The sequence below is a fragment of the Lampetra fluviatilis genome, chromosome 28 (assembly GCF_964198595.1).
Source record: "Lampetra fluviatilis chromosome 28, kcLamFluv1.1, whole genome shotgun sequence".
In the NCBI taxonomy this organism is placed as follows: Eukaryota; Metazoa; Chordata; class Hyperoartia; order Petromyzontiformes; family Petromyzontidae; genus Lampetra; species Lampetra fluviatilis.
In genome coordinates this window covers 5674933-5699457 of record NC_136302.1, presented here as the reverse complement: position 1 = coordinate 5699457, position 24525 = coordinate 5674933, and the positions used below count along the sequence as shown (strand labels likewise).

The following is a 24525-nucleotide window of genomic DNA, read 5'->3' as shown; positions in this document are numbered from 1 at the left end:
ATGCATGTTGAACTTATTTTGTACCGTACGTAGCCAACCGTGAGTGGGTCAATGAGTGGGTCAGTGTATGTATGTTGAACTTCTTTTGTACCGTATGTAGCCAACCGTGAGTGGGTCAATGAGTGGGTCAGTGTATGCATGTTGAACTTCTTTCGTACCGTATGTAGCCAACCGTGAGTGGGTCAATGAGTGGGTCAGTGTATGCATGTTGAACTTCTTTTGTACCGTATGTAGCCAACCGTGAGTGGGTCAATGAGTGGGTGAGTGTATGTATGTTGAACTTCTTTCGTACCGTATGCAGCCAACCGTGCTAATCAGAGAATAAAACGAGGTGGGGGGGTGGGGGGCAGTTAGCAGAGCGAAGGCCCAGTAGAAGTGAATTCCACAGCCTGGGGGTGGGGGGGGCACGAGAAGAGGCCCGGTCACCCATCGTCGTCGTACAGAGACGTGACCTCGGCAACACACAACGGGCCGGGCTGTGTTGACGTTTTCACCATGTATGGTGGCGCAATGGAAAAGCGGCCGAACACACTCATTTTGCAGGTTTCCCACTGCGCGCGGCTCCGCAGTGTGTATACAGATGTCACGGAAAGTTTCGGTTTGGTCCCCAAGACAGCTGCACCTCGCCGATGAATTTCAACAGCCAAAACACGTGCGCGTGGTGCAGATATGCACGATGAGCAAATGCTACCTCGATCCGTGTGCCACGTGGGGATCGTATATTCTAATTTTGAAACCCCTTAAAATAATGTCAGTCTCAGTAAATTGGTCAAAGGTGTTTGTTTTCCGTCTTCTATTGAATGCATTAAATCATTTACAGTCCTGCGGTGGGTATAACGAGTGTGAATTCTGTGCTCATCAAAGGTTTATTTCAAAACAACTCCTCCGCACGAGTTTGAGTGGCAGGATGGCAGTAATGGCAAATGAAAAAAATACAGAGCAGAAAAAGAAAATACTTTCAACATTTAGTTTTTCAAAGAAATAATCTATTGATGCAGCTGTTTAAGGAGGAGAAAAAAAACTCGATGTCACGTCGTCAAAGTAACCCCCTTTTTGCGTGACCTTAGCAGCGTAGAGATTGGCAGCCAAGAGACACGGAGGATTAAGCCATTGTATCAGATACGCTGCGCTGGTACTCCAGAGATCAGGATCAACTTACTGCCTAGGACGAAGCAATTAGAACGTTCATGACCCTGATCTCGAAAGACCGATCTTGAGACCAAAAGGGGTTCGTTGGCCCCTCTTTTTAAATCCTTTATATTAAGTTCAGTTGCTTGCTTGCGTGCTTACGACCGTGCAAATCTTTCGGTCGTTTTTTAACCCACTTCCCGTGATCCAATCGAGCTGACATTTTGCACACAGACTCGTTGTGCGTGACAATTTATTTTCGTGAAAATTTTTTTCCAAAATTTTACACTTTTTAGGAAAAAATTAATTATATTTAATTACCAATTGCTTAATGGTGGCAGGCAATCATCTGACCCATAGGTGGCAGCCATCTCAAGCCAGAGGACGAGAGGACTCTAGCCGCTACGCATATAAAGGATTTATAGTGAAAAACTTTGTTTTTACGGGTTAATTTTTTCTTCATCTGGCTTGTACTGGTGATCACCAAGCCTTAACCAGCTTCACACCTGCTTAGCCTCCGAGATCGGACAAAATCAGGCCCTTTCAATACAATACAAAACACTTTGGTTTTCTATGGAATCTAATTGTAAATGCACACAGCATCTGCGCCTAAGGCCTGCGGTCAACTCAAGCTTTGTTTTCACAACTACGTGAGGGATAATAAGAACGGCTTGATTTGAAGCTTTCGTGACTGCAGGAATCCATACTCTTTGGTTCTTTCGGTAAATTCACGTAGGTAGAAATAAAATAAAATAAAACAAATCACGACGTTTCGATCGCAACACGAGCAGTCGTCATTAGGCAAAGAGGCCTCTTTAGAGGCTGACTCCTTTGCCTGATGACGGCCGCTTGTGTTGCGATCGAAACGTCGTGATTTGTTTTATTTTATTTCTAACTACGTGAATTTAGCGAAGGAACCAAAGAGTAAGAACAGCTTGTTTCTTTGTAACGCGGTATTTTGTAAACAGCTACATAATAGGGTAATTAGAATGTTTCATGAGACACTGAAAACCGACAGTGGATCACTGAGCAACACTGGACCTTCTCTTCAGTGTGTTTAAAAGTTGAAGTTCCTGAAAGCGCGACCAGGCCTGTGCAAAGTGACCTCAGGGTTGTATTATCTAAAACAGATGCCAATAAGCGAGTCAACGCACGCCTGGCATAACGGATAACAACACGGCAGTGTGATATTGCTGACATCGCATTCTCTATTGTTGTTGTTGTTGTTTGAAATATGTTTGAGTTTTGAGCATGACTACGATGAACGATGATTATCCACTGATTCAGAAGGCGTCACAGGCATGTGGGATTGCTGGAGGGTCCAGCCAAGGCTGGCTCTGGGGACTTGTAGCTGGGGGCTTTCGTGGACTCAGTGATGGTAGCGTCAGCCAACAATCTTGGGGGCCATGAGAGTCAGGGGCGCGTATTTCCCTCGTTCTTATTTTTTTATTCTCCGGGAGTGAACGTTGAACTATGGTCCTAGTTACTAGACATTGAAGAAATGTGCGAAAGTTCATTTAAATGTTCATGCCATCAGATGGCAACACTCATATATACAAGAATGGGGGCCAGTCAAGACATTTTTGGTTTAGAGGTTATAAATAATATGAGTGGGCAGTCCGTTGAAATTCAATGGAAATGTATTCATGGAGGGGGTTTATTCACCCCATGGTGATTTGGTGGATTTAATTTGATGAATTTAAAATTACACATTGAAACAATAACTATAATATAATTTATTTGTTTTACCAGGTAAAGCCCACTGAGCTATATATATATTTTTCAGAAGCGACCTGGCCACAAATGAAAGCTCAAGGAGGTGGCTTATCACGTGGACATTTATCACAGCCAAATACTCTAAACGCGTGTTTATAAACGTGGAGGAGAAAACCGGACGACCCAGAGAAAAAATCCACGCGACTACAGGGCGAACATTCAAATTCCAAATATACAGGCGTCAGGATTGGGATCGAACCCACGACCTGCTGTAAACCAGGCGAGGCAGATAACATCCCAACACCTTGATCACACAATGTCTGGCACAATAATGTTTAAAGGTAGGTTCCGGAGACAAATGTAACAGTTGCAAAAGAGCCACAGGAAAATATTACAGCCATCCATTGGTGTGATTTCAACAGTAATAAGAAAGTATCTCTGTGATCCATTTGCCAGCATCAATACACTGAATGATGAGAAGGGCCTTACCCTTTTAATGCTTTGGTGTTTACATTATCTTTGTACTGTTTGACTTTGGAGGCCTTTGGTCTATCACTGGTGAGACAATGGCAATAAGGTGGTATCTGGTGTAGGCCAATCACTGTCAAGGGCAGTGCAAACACTATCAACGCATATTTGTTTGGTTAATGCAGACTTGATGCACACTTGATGCCTTGTGGTAGGTCTCTATTTTGTGTTTGAACATCTTAACACCTCCTGTATTTATGCCAGAAAGGGTAAAGCCTTTACATAAAAAAAACAGTAATTACATTTGTGATGCACACAGTGTCTCACAGATATAAATGGCCACAACTCTGAGGCACAGACAAAGGGCACCGGGTTAACAAGAGGAATTGTTTGGGATTATTTTTTCTTCAAAATTCAAACATATACTAAGCTTTCAACGGATGCTTCATTTAATGGGATTGGCAGAGCGGTCTTGGAGTTCTCAGAACCAACAGACAAAACAGCTGCTCATTACATAGATGTGAGATGGCATGCACCGATGTAATATTATACAATTAGTAAATAAAGGCATGACTTCCAACCAGGCCGAACACTGGGTCAGCGTGACTTTCTGTTTTTTTGCGAAAACACAAATTTAAATGCCCCCTCTCACCCCTTATATTTAAGGACAAAGAGCTCTTTGTTAGGCAACTGGTACAATTGCTCTTAATTCTCACCTCTTACGGCTATTATGGGATGGTGTGATCAGTGCTATGCATAGGCACCTCCTCAGTGCTGATGTTAATGCCCTGAACCAGGTACTTACAAATGACAAGATATTTTACTCAGGAACGTAGGATTAGTCTTGCTGATCGGGGAACAAACTCACGACTGTCGAATTCTGCTGTTGGGTGTCGCTGAGTAACGAACAAGGCCACACAAACCAATGGGCAGTTCCCAGTCCATGTGTAACGTGGGTTCAGTGCTTTGGCGGCGAATTTTACTTAACACATGGACAGTGTTGGGGCATTCGGTGCTAAAGTTAATTGTTGGTTTAAAGGCCCCATGTGTGACTTCCTCTAAGGGGGGGGGGGGCGAATGGCTCTGAAAAGCCCTCGGAACACTCGTTGGTGAACAACTCTAAAATCAAGTATAAACCCACATAGCAAAGGCCTGTGCGTGCACAGGCACACACACGTGCGCGCGTGCATCCACACACTCCTGCGCATGTGCATGAAGACGATTAGCTTTCTTGCGAAAGGCAGTTAGTTGGATTACGGGCTTTGGGGGTAACGACACTCGTGACAGAGAGATCCACTGAAATTCAAGCATCTCAATGACATGGATGTCGAGGTTCCGTATTATTTTGGATATCTGCCAAATCATTTGCACACCGACAGTGGCAAACGATAACAGATTATTGTGACTTCATTGGGACCGTGTTTAATAACTACTTTACACATGATGACAAGCTTAGGCAATGCCTCGAAGCAAAAGTTCAATATTAGACAAAAAAACCGTGATTTAGATGAACACTTGAAGTCTCGTACTTAAGCTGGCAAATTGCACGTAATAGGATACGCAGTGCAGATATGTGTCCATGTCTTGTATTTAACCAGAGATGGAGGGATACAATCAGCTTGCGTGCAGGAGCTAGTGGGATTGGTGTGGTGTGAGACCGAGAGTGATAGGCTTTGGGAGGCCTACATTCAGCAGTGGATAGCTCATGGCTGCTGTTGACGATGTAAACAAGCGAGGACGCATTTGAGGTTCGAAATGTTATTTTGCGACGGAAAACTGACTCATGATAATTACATAGCAACTGTTGTAATTTTGTTAAACTGGTTGAAAATATCATTTGGTTACAGACAGTTTCACTTTTTGTATTTAAGCTCAATCATTAAAGGACCTGCTCTGACAAATGATGTCACACGGGTCATCGGCATCAACCTGATTGCGGACGTCATGCCTTTGGACATTCCCAGCAGAAGTTATGGGGAGGCTGCCAGGGCAAATTGAAACGTTCAATTCCATGCACAGCAGTGCAGTGGCATGCGAACCCTTTCTCGTGTCTGCCAGTGATTTGCACGCATGAACGTTCTAGGATCAAAAGGTTCTTGTACGTGGAGTGTCTGGATACAAGAAGCCCCAGAGCAGGGCCTCACCATGCCCCATGTGTCAGCCCCTATATACAGGACCCATTCACGCCACAGGCTTGAAGCCCTTCGTATGGCCCCCACACCACAGCTCTGGGGTCCTCATAATTCTCTTCGTGTGGTGGTGACTTCTCAATAAACCGAACCACACCCCCAGATTGTTTTAGCCTTTATGCATTTTGTGGCATAAACGTATTTTTGTTCATTGTTTATGTTTGCTTACTCTCTCACTTTATTCCTTGGCGGTTGATAAAATGTGGTACCGCTTTGTGGGAAGTCATTATTTTTTGAGTATTTGGCTGATATACATTTCCACATGACAAGCCACTTCGTTATCATTTTGTGGCCAAGTCGCTTCTAAAAAAGAGCTGTATAGCTCAGTGGGCCTTACCTGTTAAAATAAAAATAGCTTAGTAAAACTATTGCTTAGTTTAGTTTTAGTTCATTCTTTGAGCCAACAGCATTCAAATGCATGCGTGAACAGCCGTGCATGTATGTATGTATTCATGTGGGGAGCGGTAGTGTAGCGGTTAGCGTGCTGCGCTACAAACCTGGTTCGATTCTCGCTCACTGGCCAACATCAGTGACAATTATTTGAACCGGCCCTGGGCCTCCCCTAGGTCGACTCAGCCTCAAATGAGTACCTGGTGCGATGTGTAATCATCGCCACTTGGGAGACAAAGGCGGCGGGCGTGGTGTTGGCCACGCACCCCCTCGTGTGCCATGCCGGCCTTTATAGGTGCTCGCTAAAAGCACTTGCCCCTACAGTCTGTTAAGGCTATAAGGGGGATCTTTGTCTTTATGTGCACATATACATTCAGCTTGATGGTCTTTCGGGCCGAGTGATGTTCGCTAAAGGGCTCAGGGCTCAGTAGCCCTTACCTGACAAAATAAAAACATAGTTTAGTTGATCCTGCTGATTGGGCCCCACTCTGGGGGTGTGGGATGTTCACCTTTGGCTTAGGACCATCAATAGAGATCAGCTCAGCCTCCAATCGTCTTTGGAGTACAAGGATATATGAGCACAAGACCATTCTGTATCTCCACATAGTCATAACGATGTGTTTTAGTCCATACGTCTAATGACTTTCAAGGCAAATTTTATTAAGTAGCAATTGTCAACTCTGGACTGGGTTTGACATTCTGCGTTTCATCGGCGGAAAATAACATGAAAAATGTAATCTGATTCTCAATCCACCAATATATGAAGGACTTTGCTGGTCATGTTGGTGATGGGCTTTGTTTGACGAAAGCTCACAACACTGGCCAAAGTGGGTTGGGGAAGGAGGGGAGGGAGTACGTGTAGAGAATCGGTTCTAATATCACTTGCCATTGATGTTAGCCCTGACTGTGCATCGCTCGGGTCACCGGGTTCATGGCACAGTGGGATAACCAACGTACCAAGGCTCAACCCCGTTTGGAATATACACCACACCGAAATGAAACTTTACATTGGCACGTGAGATTTACAAATGCAGCAATCACATTTAATCAAATAGTAAAATCGTATCATTAAGTAGATGCGCATCACCGCTTGTGACAGATCCATCGATGATGCCGTAATTGCAGGCACTTTCCTGTTATTTACGCACTTTACTGAGGTTACGTGAGGCCACGTTTTCCCATTTCCACATGGGCCAAATGCAGGTATTTCAAGTTCAATTTCACAGTCTCTGACTGAAAATACCACTGGGGCCCTTTACCAACCACTTTTCAGGCCACGTAAACCACCTACGGATACTTACAGCCATCGACATCATTCGCGAAATGTGCACTTTCCACAATATGAATGAATAGATGTAAGTAATTTCACGTGTTTTTTTAATCGTTCTATCAGTCGTATTATATGGCTGTGTGAAATGAGAATGCCATTTTCTGCACTAACGCTCCATCGTATTTTGTTGGTAACCCTAACCATCCGTCGAGAAGCCATGTAATGCTTTCATTATAATCAGCTTCCATCATTAGGAGCTCAGTGCGGCGCCTTTTTCCAGTCGACCAAGTGGCGTAGAATCCTTAATGCTTACGACCGCCGTGTCTCATCTCATGTCGCAAAAAGCGTGTTTCATAATTACCCCGGGGAACTGTGATGATCACTTGTGAGTAATTGGAATTCAGGAAAATGTACTGTAATTTGTTGCGTGTAGATTTTAGTTTAGCTGTAATGAAGGGGGACAAAAACAAAGAAAAGCCTTGGTAAAGCTTTCTAATAAGATACAAAAAACCGATTTAAAATAATAAAAAATGTTTTAAACCAAACGCAGCCCACTGAGCTATGAGGCTCTTTTTCAGAAGCGACTTGGCCACAAATGATAGGACACCAAAGTGGCTTATCACGTGTAAATGTATATCAGTCAAATACTTTAAATGCATGTTTCTAAATGTGGAGGGAAAAATTCGGAGGGCCCGGAGAAAAATCCACACAACCACGGGGAGAACATGCAAGCTCCAAATATACAGGCGTCAGAGGTCGGGATTGAACCGACGACCCCCTGCATACCGGGCGAGGTAGTTAACATCTCACTATTGTCCTCTAGTGCTGGGCTATTTATGTATTTTAAGTAATTGATCACTTATTATTGGTTCGGATATTCGACGAATCATTCAGTCATTATTGAAAATAAGCCTCACCTCTGTTCCCACGTGACATTAGATGGTAGGTGATGGGCGGGGCCTTGGTGAGGTCATTGGCATCAGCAGGCGCGTCACGCTGGGCGTGGCTTGTAGGGGTTTCCGGCTTTCGCCCAGACAGGTTATGGCGGCAACTGCAATGTTAAAGGAAACTCAAATACTCTTTGGTTCAAATTTTATAACTACGTGACTTTACCGAAAGAAGCAAAGAGTACGGATTCCTGCAGTCATGAAAGCTTCAAATCAAGATTGAAATTCAAATAATAGACCGTGAACAAGGAGGCAATTCTAATATTTCGATTGATCATTCCAGCAATCTCTGCTGACTCATCCAAACACCCTTCTCCAATAACATCCTCTGATCTGTGAATGATATGAAAAATAGTTTTATTCGCTTAAGAAACAAGTCAGCCAACAGCAGTTGATCCTCAAGTTATTGATTTCCGTAAACAAATATTGTCACGATGCTACGGGCTTGAGCATGCAGGATTTATTTGGTGGTTGGAAAAAATAACAGCACTCCGACAATTGTTTTATAACTGAAGGGTACCGCGCAACAAATGATTTCCCTGGTATTTAGCATAGTGATACTGACTGCGTCCGGAAGAGGAAAATTTGCAGACCCCATAAGGAGATTACTCTGTCCTGATGCCAAAGCAGAGACATGGGTGCTCCGGGCTATGCACATTCTACCACTGATCTTTTATTTCTTCCAGTGTGTTTTTTTTGGTCTTGTTACATATCCCGTCAATATAAAAAAAACGTCTCTGTACATACCTCCAACGTAATTGGGTTATGGCTTATTGCAGAGGTCGCAAACAGGTTTTGATTCCTTACCCGTACCCGGCCGCACCAGGGTCGCAAATGGGTACCCGTACCCGGCCGGATATGGGTACCCGTTCCCTACTCGTACCCTACCCGAAATGATTGACAAACGGTTACTCAACCAGTGACTCACGGCCTACCCGTACCCGTACCCGGCCGCACCAGGGTCGCAAACGGCTACCCGTACCCGTACTCGGCCGGGTACGGGTAGCCGGGTATTGGGTAGGGTACGGGTGTCGGGCACCCGGTTGCGACCTCTGGGGCTGATTGTGAGGCTGATGCGCAAACCAGACGTGGAACGCCATGAGCAAGACAAAAACAAACGCAGCTTCACGCTGCCTTGCAAATCATCTGTGGGTTGCAACAGTCATTTTGAACGCCAGTCTCTATTTATTTTTCCAGTTGAGTTTGAATTGCAATAATATAATAGATAATACGGATTTAAAAAAATTGATATTTTGTAATAGTTTTTACAGCGCATTTTAATTTCTCATTTATTTATTCACCTCCCCCTCCCCTTCACATTCTCACTATATTCTGTTCTACGATGAATACATTTAAAATCGTAATTGTTAGATAGTGGCACCGATAAAATGACAGTCCCTTCACTCGGCCCTCTTAATCCACGCTCGTAGCAATTTTCCACGAGAATTTAGTTTCTCGTTTTCACATTGAAGCACAATTTCACGAGCACGGGCCCTAAACGTCAAGCAGCTGGCAACAAGCTGCACGATTGAGGTCGCAATAGACAAGAGTGAACACGTTTATTGTCGTTGAGCGAGGTTATAAGAGCCTGGACAGAGAGGCGGTGGGAGAGAATTTCAGAGTGGAGAAGTGCGGGCGAAAAGAAGCTGAGAGAGAAGTGTGGTGGTTGAACACAGCGTGGGTGCATCGAAACAGTCTGGTAGACTAAGTTCGTTTTCCTTCTCCCGCACCTCCGATTAGCATGGCTGGCTACGTACGGTGCGAAAGACGTTCAACATACAGGCATACATATTATACATACGAGCTTTCAACATGGGTGAGGTTTACGTGAACAGTAACCATGGCAGTCGCGACAGAATAGTGATACGGAGGTGACTGATTGCCGGTGAGCAAGCGACTGATGTGAATGAGTGGGTGAGTGACTGGGTGCGTGAGTGGGTGAATGAGTGGGTGATTGAGTGAGTAGTTCAGTTATCGAGTGACTGGAGTTAATCGTTGGGTGCTGGATCATCAATCACCCCCGACCGCTTCACTTTGAATTCAAACAAAGTGCAGCGAGGCAGGAACTGGGTGCTCCTCCTCGGATATGCTTCGCGTCGGCACGGTCGCAGCAATAATTTGTTCGGAGTTAGAGAATGCTTCAAGCCGTGGTGAGGCTACATCCTCTCAACCACCGCACAAGCATGCCGAAAACAAGGGGCGGCCATGTCGAATGCTTGTTCGGTGAACCGTTCGTTGGTGGTGCTGTTCGTATTAAGCGCGCGGCCACGTGGCGCGAATTCGATCTCCGTGGAGTCGGGTCGCTACGGGGCAGGGCTCGAAGCAAGCGTCGGTCACAATTTCAGGTGAGTCGTAGCGGCGTGCTGTGACTGCCGCGTCAAGCCTTTCACCAGTTCCCCGCCTTCATGTGCCGCTCACAGCAGGCCGTGTGGGACTGTGGACAATGTAAAACTCTGTGGGACGTAGAGCGTGTTCTAAATGGTATTTTCTGGATGGGTTGCACTTAAAAAATTTTTATATATCTGAATGCCAACACCCAGTGCAGAAACACCGGCGCAACCAAGTCTAATCGTTGGCAATCCCCAGCGGAAATCAACGCAGCGTGAGCGAGAGAGACACACGAGAGGCCACTTGTGCATTTAACAGACGGTGGCCAGTGATCGTGCATGAAAGTTCGGTACTTCAAAGTGACGCAGGCCCGGATTAAATATAGGTGTCTGGGACAACTGCGTCAAAATCATGCAAGAGTAAAAAAAACTACTTATTTTCACACTGGTTTGATTTCACCCAGTGGCGATTGATATATTAAATGGTTATGGTGCCCTTCCCCACCTCACCAACAGGCACTGACCAGCGCCGTGAAGTATGGTCAAACAACTGCCCATAAATGACGTGGCAGGGCCAGCCCTTGCATCCAGCATCGGATGAACACAGGGCTGTAAGTTATTATAATCAAACGTAATATTAGCGACCGATATCGTTAATAACAGCGCAATTATTTAACGATTAACATCTCGTTTATGTGTAAACAATGGATAATTACGATGGAATTACTTTGTGATTGAAGTTGCGGCTCGTTGGTATTGCGTAAATTAATTTTTATAATACTTAATATGCAGGAGCATGCGTGCAGCATTGGATAACCAAGAACATATGTTGCCTTAGCCCTACTGCAACCATAACAAGCCACGAATAAGTAGTATATTACTTACATACTGTTGCTAATGGCCAATTAATCAAATCTTGTCATATAAAAAAACAAGAAAGGCTAATTTAAGAAAACACTATTTAAACAAAATTTTTGCTTTATATTAATTTTTTCTTAACAACGTGATATTATCCGGGCATTTTACTTTTTGAGGGTGTGTGATGCCTTGCAAAGTTAAATATCTTCAAACATTTATCTAATAAGTCTTTCATGAATAGAACATTAAAGACAAGCCACGGTGCGATTGTGGCCATGCAGCCAAAACTATGGGCCATACATTAAACCACTGTACTCTGCACACCTTCAATTAAGGAGGAATAGCCAGACTACATGAACTCTATCTGTCCTGAAGCCCTCTCGTCGCGGCTAGCAGACCTCGACATTGACATTTAGCTCCCGAACATCTTGCCATTCGCAAGAACAGAATAAGAGGTGACCGAGGTGGCTCAGAGCAGCAATCCACAATGCAACTGCTCAGGTGTCATTAGTTTGATGACCTAAGGCCATTAGATTAACTCCGTCCGATGTCCAACGTTTTGCTCCACATGCTGAGAGCTTCATGCCAAACAGCAAGCGGTACGATGAAACACACACACACACGCGCACATCGAGTAGCAATAAGGCACTACCACGAAGACCACGCGCAGGAGCATCCTATTGAACTTGGTTTTGCACTTATAATAAGTTGGAAAGTGTGATCCCTACTGTGTAAAGGATAAAAAAGGGTGCTTGAAGAATTTCTCAGAAGACCTGACTGAAAATTCTCGTCCGCAGGCGTTCTTTGACACTCAGGGTTGCACCGCACGGCTGTACAAGATTTCCAAATGGAATCTTATTCTCACGACACGTTGCCAATTGCGTAATTAGAGGTGGTCCAGGAGAAAACAAAAATGACAAAAAAAGAATGGAGCGCTTGTTTTAATTAGGCCCTTCTGCATTTCCTCCCCGCAACCCTAACAGTCACCAACAGTTTTTATGATCGGAATAAATCACAGCCTTTATGCGATGCTTTCATGTGCGCGCGCGAGATTTTATGCATTGAACATCAAATTCATAAACACGAGTGATCGTTCCGTCACATCAAACAACCGTGTCGCGTGCGCACATATCAAGTGAGGAACTAGCAGTTGCTGTATTTCCAGGCGTGATTTAGTGGCCAATGTTTTGCATTGACAACTGCACTGAGTCACACACATTTTCTATTGCATGTTATTCTAGTTAGTCACCATGTTTTATGGAGCACTAGAGATTTTCATTTTATCGTTATGTATTATTTCCAGATTAAGTGCAGCAGGCAATATAATGCGCTTGTGACTCATTCTAGATAACGCGGCTACGAGAATTGGTTCCATGTATCCCAGTAATGTGTAACAACTACAAGTGGCATTACAACATGCGGAGATTAATACACAATGACAATACGTCTGCGTGCGTGTGTGTCTCTCTCTCTCTATTTTGAGAGAGAGAGAAAAAAATGAGTGTAAATGAAATTGATATAACTTTGGCTGAAATAATACAATTGTGGGGTGGAACCAGTGGGACAGCGGTTCACGCATCAGGCCATGAAAGTGGGGAAATCCAAGTTTGATTGCCAGCCATGGCTCACTATCAGTCGTGATTGTTAATGTGATGGCGCGTTGAGTGGCAGACTTGTGCCAACAAAAACATTTACTTGACATCTGAACCACTCCCGAGCGCTCCCCCCCCCTCCCCTTCACCAACTTGTAACGACCATCATGGTGAAGTATGGTCAAACAAACCCCCCCTTCCCGTCACTGACGCAGTGTGCCATGGCATTCGTTCAGCAGTAGATTGACAGGAGGCTGTACATGATATACTTATACTGATATAAAATTGTACAATTTTCTGCCGTTTGTCAATCATTAGCGTGGCGGCCATAAGGGGTGTGGGGGGCGGTGTTTATGTTATATTTCTTATTTTTTTATAATATTTAACAAATAATTAACTATTTGTACAGCAGAATAGTGTCATGGGATGAGAGGAGTCGATGAGAAGGATTGGTAGTGCATGCTGGACAATGACGACACGTGAAATGAACGATGACGAAAGTGACAATGAGTGGGTGCATGATGGGCGAGTGTGACGAAACGGTGCAGGGAAGTTGGGAAGAGGAGTGGTGGAGTTAGCGATGGGGAAGGGAGAGTGAAGGGGAAATTGAGTAAGCGAGTGATAGTGAGTGAGTTTTAAGGGACGAACGAAAAGTGGACAGTGAGGCCGATTGTTCGAAGTGTTTTCCAGTGTGAGGGTGCCATAAACGAGAGAGAAGGGGATCGTGATTGGGCACAGGGAGGAGGTGGGACACAGAGACAGCGACAGCTGGGATTGTGAACGGAGAGAGCGAGAAGGAGCGTGGAGTGAAGCGAGGGAAGCGAGAAGATACTTTGGGGCAAGACCGTGGAGAGATTTATAAACTCGGGTGAGGAATTAGAAAAGGCAACGGTAGTAGATGTGTAGCCAGCGTGGCTGGATTAGGAGAGTTTGATGTCTGGGAGTGGATTAAATACATAGGCGGGGATTCTTCTTCTTTCATATGGCATTTTGAAAGGCAACAGTTTTTATTTGTTCTTAATGATCATCATAAATGAATGCAAAGGTTCCTTATCCAATCCAATGATGTGGTTGACGCAGTGTGGATTTCAGCGATACCGCCAGGATGTGCATGGATAGAGCATTCATTGGTGATGTGCTTGATGGTTTGGACTTCTCCACAGTCACAGTTGGACGATTCTTTGATCTTCCATTTATTGAACGTGCACGCGCATCCGCCGTGTCGTGTTCGAGCGCGGTTCAGCGTGGTCCATAGTCGTCGTGGAAGAGAGAATGCCGGTGCTTCCACCGTCGGATCGTGAATGATGTTTTTGTTTGCCACGTCCAGAGCCCCCCGTGATTCAGACCTCCGAGTGGCGGTGTCATTAAATTTGGCTGCTAGAGCAGAGGCGCTCATCCAGAACGGTTTCCTGGATTTTAGCCTTGGGCGGCGTGGGGGTTCCTTTAGATCTTGATGGAGCGGCAGAGTGAAGTGTTTCATTATCTTGTTGTTGTACTCCCGTGTCGTCGCATCATCGCGTCGGATGTTGGCCGGAGCGTGATTCGCCAGCAGAGGAAGCCACGGGAGTGGAGTAGACTTTACGGAACCGCTGCTGATACGAAGCGCGTTGTTAATTTCGGCATCGACAAGGTTCGTGTGAGGGCTTGCACCCCACACCGGGGCACGGTACTCGACAGTGGAGTAAACAGGGGCCTGCGTCGATATCTTCAACGTGCTGGCATCGCTTCCCCAGGTTGATCCTGCAAGTTTCTGAATAATATTCACTCGTGCTTTCGTTTTGGCTTTAGCTTGTTTGAGGTGGTGATGGTAGTTAAGCGTCCGATCCAGGATAACTCCTAGATACCGAGGGTGTTCATCATGCCTTAGCTTCCCTCCGAGTGAGTATGAGGGAGGTTTCAGTAATCTCGTCGTGTGAGGAGTAGGGAGTGAATTATACGTTTTATGGCCGCAGTTCAGCTGAGCGTACAGACTCTGCAAATTTTGTGAGGTTTAGCCATACTTCACCACTTTCACCGACCCGCCACTGACCAGTGTGGTGAGGTTTGCTCAAACAACCCCCAAGACCTGCACGGCGTGGGGAGGCCCTCGTCCAGCAGACAGCGTATCGGCAAACTCGTGCCCCACCACACCCCACGCGTGATCACGTGTGCACGCGTGATCACGTGCACGCCTTGTGACGCGCTGCACCGCCGCCCCTGTCTCGCGCGCAGGTGCTCTCCGAATGCGTCCCCCAGCTGCTCCCTCTCCTGAGGATGGCCGAGCACAGCGACATCGCCTTCACCCTGCTGGGAGAGCTGGCCGAGAGGGGGCCCGCCCTGCTCGTCACATCACTCGCCGTCGCCGGGGCAGCTGCGTCGTCAGCAGCCGCCGCAGCAGCACCAGCAGAAGCACCAGCGGTGGCAGCAGCAGCAGCAGCAGGAGCGGCAGGAGCAGCAGCAGCAGCCGAGAGGGGACCGGCACTGCCGGAGAATCCCTCGGCCGACCCTCCTCGCGGTGCTTCGGGGGACACCGTCAGGGCTGCCGGAGGCTGCGTAGGTGGCGAGGGAGCCGAGGGAGCGGACGTGGAGGGACGGGGGCTCGACAGGGCCCTGCGCGAGGTGCTGCAGGCTTCCGCGTGGTTTCCCGCGCGCACAGGGCAGGCGGCCAGGGTCCTTGGGGTCATCGGGCGAACGCACCAGGTACGGATTTTCTCACGAATGTTTCTTTTTTACTTAAATATTTTGGGGTATTTCCCCCCCCCCCCCTACAAATGTTGTTCCGATTGTCACGAGACAATAATTCGGATCACTCCCGGAGCAGCGCAACCCTTCCTTCGTGTTAAAGAACGGCACATGAAAGTGGATTTCGCAGGGCTATCTCTGAATTGATTATGTTTTTTCATTGGCACAGTAGACGGAAAGCACTTTACCACCCACCCTGCATATGAGAGTAATGTTCGTCACACGATGTGCGTTGGCAGACGTGTGTGAGCGTATGTATGCATGCGTGACCTTATGCACATTTTGTATATTAGGGAAGGTGTGGTTCATGTGCTACGCAATAATCCTCACAATCCAGATCCAATTATAACAATTGGTATCTAAACCTAACTGGGCATCCATTGCATCAACTCAGCCTAAAACAAGTACCCGCTGCAGATAACGGTGGCCATGATTGGTCCTAGCCACAACAGGGCCTCTTTTTCCATGTCTTTTGTAAAATAGATGCTCACGAATATCACTCGGCCCGAAAGTCCATAAAGCTGAATGTGCACATGAATACATATATACATGCACGACCGTTCACGCGTCCGTTTGTTCATTAGGAGCGTGCGGTGTGGTGTGCATTTGAATGCTGTTGGCTCACAGAATGAAGTGAAACTAAACTAAGCAATATTTTTACGAAACTATTTTTATTTTAACAGGTAAGGCCCACTTGGGCTATGTAGCTATTTTTCAGAAGCGACCTGGCCACATATGATAGCTCAACGAAGTAGCTAATCGTGTGGGCATTGCTTGCAGCCAAATACTCATGTTTCTAAATGTGGAAGGAAAAACCGAGGACCCAGAGAAAACTGAACGTGACCACGTGGTGACTCCAAATATACGAGATCAGACCCACGATCTCCTGTATACAAGGCGAGGTAGTTCACATCTCGCCACCGTCGCGTTAACATAATGAGTGCCGGGAGCACCTCGGGTGCTCTCACCGTCTAAGGAAGGAAGCACGTGACTTTCCATTCGTTATCGTTCCTCTCGCTGGCGTGCTTTAGTGGAAACACCTATGGTGGCTACGTACGGTGCGATAGAAGTTCAACATTCATACATACATAATCCATTGTGCACAATACTCTATCGCACATGTGGCCGTTCGTGCATGTGTAAGTAATACATATGTGTAATTCACAGGAGCCTCTGTCCCTTGGGAAGCAGAAACTAGAGCACCGGTCCTGCAACAAAGAATGCCCTTTAAAGTAGGTTCGGTCAGAGCCGGAACTGAGTGAAGTATTCCACACATCTCAGTGGGACCGAGTACATTACAGGGGCGTCGTGATAATTTACCACGGGGGGTGATCATAATTGCCGACGAATGGTGACGTGACCCAGGGCTGCCCGCGCTGTCAGGGCGCACGGCGCGAGTGGACTCGGGACAAATACGGCGCAGTCACGGGGGCCTCACGTTTTCAATCAATTTTTTTTCGAAACACGATAAGTACTTTTTTTTTCCACCCCCCGCGAGCGTGACTCAGGCACTTGGCAGCCTACGCGCTGCGCTCGGCGGGGATCACTGTAATCTCTCGCGCGCGCGCGGGCTTGCTGATCCCGCCACCGCCGCTGTGTGGGCGTGCGAGCCAACGGATTCGCTTAGCAGGGTTTGGGAAGCGGGGAGGCTTCGCGGGCAGTTCAGAGGGCAACAATGCGAATGACCCCCAATTCCATTGCTGGCCTTTTCGCACGAAGTCGATGGCGTAGCCGTCGGGTGTGTCGGCAACGGCGGCGGGAGGACCCACGGGCCAGATGGGGGGTCGCCTGCCGGTCTGCGGAGAAGGGGGCACATCGTTCACTGCGGGCATTCCCTCTTTATTCACGAACTTGCTATCCGCGAATTGTATCTGGAACTCTATGCGAATGCATCGAGAGAGAAAGAGAGAAAGTGATGCAGTAATAAAATAAAGTGATTAGATAAAGTGATAAGAGAGAAAGATTATTTATGTATCTTCTTGGTTCTTTCGGTAAAGTCACGTAGAAGGGAAATAATAAAATAAATGAAATAAAACATAATAAAATATTTATTATTTTATTATTTCCCTTCTATGTGACTTCACCGAAAGAACCAAGAAGATGAATCCCTGCAGTCACAAAAGCTTTAAATCGAAACTTATTTATGTATTTATTTAATGTTATTCATTAAAAAGACATGTTTTTGTCGGCCAATGTCATTATCCGTGAAATTTGCTCTTCACGAGCATCTCTGGAATGTATCCGTCACGAATAACTATTATTTTTATTTTAGCAGGTAAGGCCCACTTACCTATATAGCTTTTTTTTCAGAAGCAACCTGGCCACAAATGATATGTCAGCAAAGTGGCTTATCATGCGGAAATGTATAGCAGTCAAATACTCCAAATGCATGTTTCTAAATGTGGAGGGAAAACCCGAAGGGCCCGGAGAAAAATCCACACGACCACGGGGAGAACATACAAACTCCAAATATACAGGTGTCAGGGTCAGGATCAAACCCACGACCTCCTGCATACCAAGCGAGGTAGTTAACATCTACCCACCGTGGCACCCAGCAGGATTGGACAAGATGGGCCCCAATTTAATTTCGTGCACCAGTGCCCATGCAAACCATCCTACACCACTGGCACAGAAGTACCGTACAATAATGGAGTTTGCTACAATGCCCTCTGCTACCCATCACTTCGCCTCTGACAACTGTTTTCGTGCATGGTGGTCATCCCCTTTTGCGATGTGATGAGATGTGGTAAGTTCCGGGTGACATGGTCGTAGGCTGTATTAACATATGTGTGGGTGAATTCTCGTGTTTGTATCTACATGTCAAGCACATTAGCCTGTCGTACCCATTTCTACGAAGCCTCATTAGACCAAATATTGACTCCTGAATTCCTTTCACCCGTGGTGTTGCTTTAAACTCCAGTTGTTCCACAAATCTGGCATTGTACCGAGTCGCAAAAAGCGTTGGACAATGTCAAGCCCAAGGGTTGTGGGGAGGGCTTCTCAGTTCGAGTTCACCGAAAACAATGGCGCTGAATGCGTGACTCAGAGTCTGGGAGCATAAGGCTTGGTCCTTGGAGGGAGGTGCACAGTTCAAAGATGACTGGTTCACGAAGAAAATTCTCTCCATTGCTGCCTCAGCTGGATGGTGGTGGTGGGGGGGAGGGGAAGTGGAGAGGGCTACGTGGCCGCAGTGTTGGTTACTGCCACGGTTTGAACTGTGGGCCCCTATGCGATCATATGTGCCCCCTTTTGGGTTGGCACCTGCGACGCTATGAATGCAATTCAATATCCGTCGCAGTATTTCGTTGCCTCTGTGGCCGCGTGGGCGAGAGCTGGCCTTCAAACAAAAGCAACCTGACATCTCGATTTAAAGCTTTCGTGACTGCAGGGATTCATCTTCTTGGTTCTTTCAGTAAAGTCACGTAGAATGGAAATAATAAAATAATAAAAATAAAATCTAATAAAATAATTCTCACGACGTTTCGGCCACAACGCAAGCAGCCGTCCTCAGGTGGAGAACAGGTCTGTCGAGAAGACTGCTGCTTGCGTTGTGGCCGAAACGTCGTGAGAATTATTTTATTATGTTTTATTTTTATTATTTCCATTCTACGTGACTTTACCGAAAGAACCAAGAAGATGAACCTGACATCTGTGAAAAATATGGTATGACTGTAAAATATATCTTTACAGCTCATCGGATTCCTCGAGTATGAATACATATTCTGATTCTGAAACTGAAAAATAACACTCGTGGCGGTTGAATTTGGATACGTGTGGACGATGCTAAGAATGCTGCGGCAGAAAAGGGTAAGTGACTCGGCATACGTAGAGTGCGATAGAAAGTGTGGTGGATGCAATCGGGTTGAGGGGGTCCCGACGAGTGGGACACTGTGTCCGGGGTCGAGGGGGCCGGTTAGCGAAGGCGGGCGTCACAGCGTCAACCCAAGATCGGCGACCAATAGGAAGGCCCAAAGCCGGACGATGGCGTCACGTTAGACCAGACCCTGGAGGTTGGGCTGTCGACTTTGTTACTTGTGAGGGATTTAGACGAAGAAACAATTCAATGATTAAGTGTGTTGGCATCCACAGCATCGGCCACGATGGCCTCTTGGCTTTATTGAACCGTTCAGATGAATTATTATCTCTTAGAAGTTCTGGTTGTGTTTTTGATTTTATGCCAAGAAAAAAATCCTGGTGTGAATGAAATACAATTAAAGACACATTTTATAAGCGAAGGATGGACGGTACTTAGTTGGTGTTCAGAGACCCAAACATTCAACACAATTATGCAGAATTACTACATTGATAAGGTACATAAATACGCATGTTTTAAATGAAAGCATTGGGTGCAGATATCCCACTGAGGAAAGCCAAATGTGTATGTTTTTAGGGCCAAGGTTAGGTCAAAAGTTTCAGGATATGTAGGTTTATTTTGACCAGACCAAGACCTCCTGAAAGAGTTATTATTGAAACTAGTTTTACAATTTTATGAGCACTCGGTCATAGCAAATAAATATTAGTTCAACAAGTATAAAGATTTTTACTCATCAAGAACAATTATATTATATCATAATCAACAATATATTCAAATGAAACTCACTCATTGTCATTTATGAATCTCAGCGTAATACATAAACAGATTTCCATGTACCCATTAAACATGAGATGATTTCTTCATCAATAATAAAAAAAAAATATTGTAATGGTTTGCATTCATAAATCATGGCTCAACAAATCAAAAACTTTCACGTATCAAAACCAAACATAAGCTCTCTTAATCGACCAAAAAACTCCCCTTCATATTAAAACTCATTAGTTAGCATCACAGTTTCTCTGAAGTTCAGGGACGTCTTTTTAAAGGCTTCCATCTTTGTCTCCGTCGGCTCGGAGACCTTGGTTTCAATTACAGGAGTGAGTGAATCCATGTGGCGTGCCGTCGTTTGCAAGTAATTGGCAGCAGCACGTATTTACAGGGCGCACAAATGTGTCTCTGTAGTCGACGGCTTCAACTCCAGATGTAACCAATGTCGCGTGGGTTGTACGTCACTGCAGTGTGACTTAGCTATGGAGAACACCCGAATGCAAGGCAGGCAGTAGCCTCTGTGGGTAACGTCTGGCATCTATTAGGGAGCTGTCAATTGCTGTATTGTTATTCACATTTTTTGTTATTTATTGCAGGAGCATGATTAAATGTGTTCATTACAATAACAGAGCACAATACGTAATCTTCCAGAAGCGACGTGGAATGTTTTAGAGCAAATAGAATGAGGTGTTTGCCACAGAATATTGTTCAATATTTTTTCAAGAATATATAACCATTTGTCTTTCAGTTGGGAATTTTCAGGGGAAGCTCATGACGAATTTGGAATTTCCCAAATTTTACTTATATTTAGGAATCATATTAGGCCATTACATTTGTTTTGTTAAAATGTCTAACATTACTACATCTGCTACAAGTTTGCTATTTTTTAAATGGTTTTAGTTACAATCATGAGTCATTTATGATTGCATGAGGAACGTCTCACTACCGTGTCAAGACTTATTCAAGAGGGTCCTAATACTGGTAGGAACCTCCTGGTTACACCAGCCCACAGGGGGTTATTGTGTCCGTCCGTCGTGCATCAAAAAATGGGAGGGGTGGGGCTGGGTGGAGAGGGGAGGGTGAGGAGGGGCTGGGTGGGGAGGGTGGGGAGGGGCTGGATGTGGAGGGGAGGGTGGGGCTGGGTGGGGGGTGGGAGGGGTGGGGCTGGGTGGGGAGGGGCTGGTCACCCCGTGGTGCCCTTATAAAACTCAACGTTTAACCTACTCACACCAGCTTGTGCCCGCCCTCACAGTCTGCCATATTTGCGGAATACACCACGCCGCCGTTGACCCTGGCCATTGACCGATCAACCCAACGTTCCTACCAGCTCCCTCCGCAGGATGTGTTTTACAATCAGAATTAGAATATTTATTTATATTGGAGGAATCCGATGAGCTATAAAGCTCCTTTTCACAGATGTCCAGTAGCAACGTTTGTCAAATTCCTGTTTACTAACACTCATTTTGACACGTGATAGATAACACATTATCATAAATATAGTAAGCACATGTATGTATGTACGTTACACTTCTTTGGCGCCGTTCGCAGCCAACCGTGCTAATCGGAGGTAAGGGGGAAATAACAGCAAACTGAACACAAATAGCGGGTCACGTGAGTGAATAATGGTCATTGAGCCTTAAAGATGGGTTCATGAACCCGCTTGCTGCTGTCCTGTTTTCTGGCCATCTCTCAGCACAGCAGATATGGGAGACTTCACAGAAATGCGATGTGATCCACTGCATGATAACAGCCGATCATAATTAGTAAATAATCATCATAACGACAAAAACAGCCACCGCCGTTCACCACTGAGTGGTGGTGATGTCACCACGGTGCTTGTGCCAGGCCAGGTGCACTTTGAGGCCACGTGAAGTGTCGAAGGCTCGCTGGCAGGAGGTTGTGGAACAGAGCCAGGTGCCGTGGGTTGGCTGACTGAGATGACTGGCAGATGCACCAACTGTGCTCCCCACTATGCCAACTTACTACTGAACACTCACATTGTTATTTATATACAAATGAATAACGTTATAGCTTTAATAAAACACGAATACATTATGGCCTAATCTATTTAAAACCTTTTTTTATAACAAAAAAATTAGCATTGAATTTCCCCAATTTAACAAACTACCCCAAAAACTAATTTCGTGGGCTAATACAAACCCTAAAATTAAACACATTTAAAAATAACATTTAACACATTTTTTAATACATTCCAGCAAGAATGATGAATTTCCGGATGCTCGAAGGAACGTTGTTATGCATAGCAGGCTTATACGTAATGCACTTGTTGACATCCCAATGAAAAGTAAACGCTGAAAGAATGCAATAGACCCACTGAATATTTTATTTTAATTGTCTTTCTTCCCAAATTTTTTTATTTACATCAATTGCTTGCTCAAACAAACGAGGCTGAAACAAAAACAAACATCAGACGAGCGATGTTACTGCACCGCGCTCTGGGGGGCCCTGCCACCGATGCGATAATACCTGTTTATTCAAGATTTGAAGCTTTCGTGACTGCAAGGATTCATAATCTTTGGTTTTTTCGGTAAAGTCACGTAGGTTAAAAAAGAAAATAAATCAATTAAATCACGACGTTTCGGAGGCAACACGGTTTCACCTGAAGACGGAAGCTTGTGTTGCCTCCGAAACGTCGTGATTCAATGTATTTTTTTCTTTTTTAACCTACGTGACTTTACCGAAAAAACCAAAGAGTATGAATACCCGTTTAGTTTCTAATCGCAAAAGTAAACTCGGCGAAAATGCAGCAATTTATTTAACATGATTAATTTTAGTTTTACAATACATGGTTAAGAAGCATAATAACCCTGCTGAAGGCATCGCTAAAAAAACAGTTGAGAATGATATTCTTAGGTTTTTTCGGTAAAGTCACGTAGGTAAAAACATTCAAATTAATAAAAGTAAAAAAAAATCACGACGTTTCGGAGGCAACACAAGCTTCCGTCTTCAGGTGGAACCGTCACAGCCACGATAGCTGTATCAAGTATTTACTTGATACAGCTGTCGTGGTTGTGACGGTTCCATCCGAAACGTCGTGATTTTTATTTTTTTACTTTTATTAATTTTAATGTTTTTACCTACGTGACTTTACCGAAAAGACCTAAGAATATGAATCCTTGCAGTCACGAAAGCTTCAAATCTAGAGTTGAGAATGATGTTATTAAATGCAGTGAGAGATTATTTTATTTAATTCACGTGGAATATGTTTTGAGTTCTATGAGGCATTTACACTTTGTCCCATGTGCTGTGCAACGGACCTTGAACAGCCCGTGACTTCACAGTCCATTGTGCACCAGTACGGCGGGCCAAACCCGACAATTATACAAAGTTAACATTCAGAAAAAAAAGGTTTATTCTCTAAATGCTTTACATAATTTTTCTCCTCTTGGTAAAACTGCCACTTGGCATTAACGGGGAGATGGATGATGATGGTCATAGCACCCTTGAGTATTCTCCGACGAATCTGAAATAAAATTACATTTAGTTCTGATAAGATTCCAGGGTGTATTTCTTCACTATGCATAGCTCTGTAAATAGCAGTCTGCTAGCATTTACAGAGGCCTGCATTTGGGGACGGGGTGGGGGGGCATAACGGCCATCTGGTATACATGGAAATTTCCACTTTCTTCTGGAAATTCTCTTTCGTGTTTGTAAATTCACCTTTTCACGTCAATCCATCATGGGGCCCCTGGTGGCGAAGCAGTGTGTACGGCTCACACTTGTTACACCCCCGGGTCACAGGTTTGAGCTCTCGACTTAGCCAAGAGCGAAGAGAAGATATGGATCAAGCCTTCGTATGGCTTATATTTACCATCCGAGACTGGAATTGATCTCCGACATCTGAATAGCAGGATCGTCCTGACAAAAACGACTTTCGAGACTCAGTGAAGCTTTCCTGCGTACCCACAGAGCACTCATTTTCGAATGTCTGCCACCACCCGATCCTATTCGACAATAATACGTAGGCTATAACTATATATAATTGTCATATTATTTAAAATACAATTTCTTAACATTTTGTTACTCATATTCTTGTTTCTCTCGGTTAAGTCACGTAGAAGGGAAATAATAAAATAATAAAAATAAAACTAAATTCTCACGACGTTTCGATTGCAACAGGTGTGAAAACCTGATGATGATTGCTTGTGTTGCAATGGAAACGTCGTGAGAATTTTATTGTTTTATTTGTATTATTTTATTATTTCCCTTCTACGTGACTTTACCGAAAGAACCAAGAATATGAATCCCTGCAGTCACGAAAGCTTTAAATCGACATTTTGTTACTCCCGTTGATTTGGGGCCCCCTTGTGTCCGAC

General features: G+C 45.0%; 1 protein-coding gene across 3 annotated transcripts in view; it reads left to right on the top strand.

The window, feature by feature from the left end:
• VEPH1 (ventricular zone expressed PH domain containing 1) overlaps positions 1 to 24525 on the top strand; it is a 192773-nt gene that overhangs the window by 114170 nt on the left and 54078 nt on the right. For all 3 annotated transcript variants that reach the window (XM_078869577.1, XM_078869576.1, XM_078869578.1), the window contains exon 6: positions 15097 to 15564. In XM_078869577.1, the coding sequence (XP_078725703.1) occupies positions 15097 to 15564 (468 nt within the window). The remainder of the gene's footprint in view (positions 1 to 15096; positions 15565 to 24525) is intronic.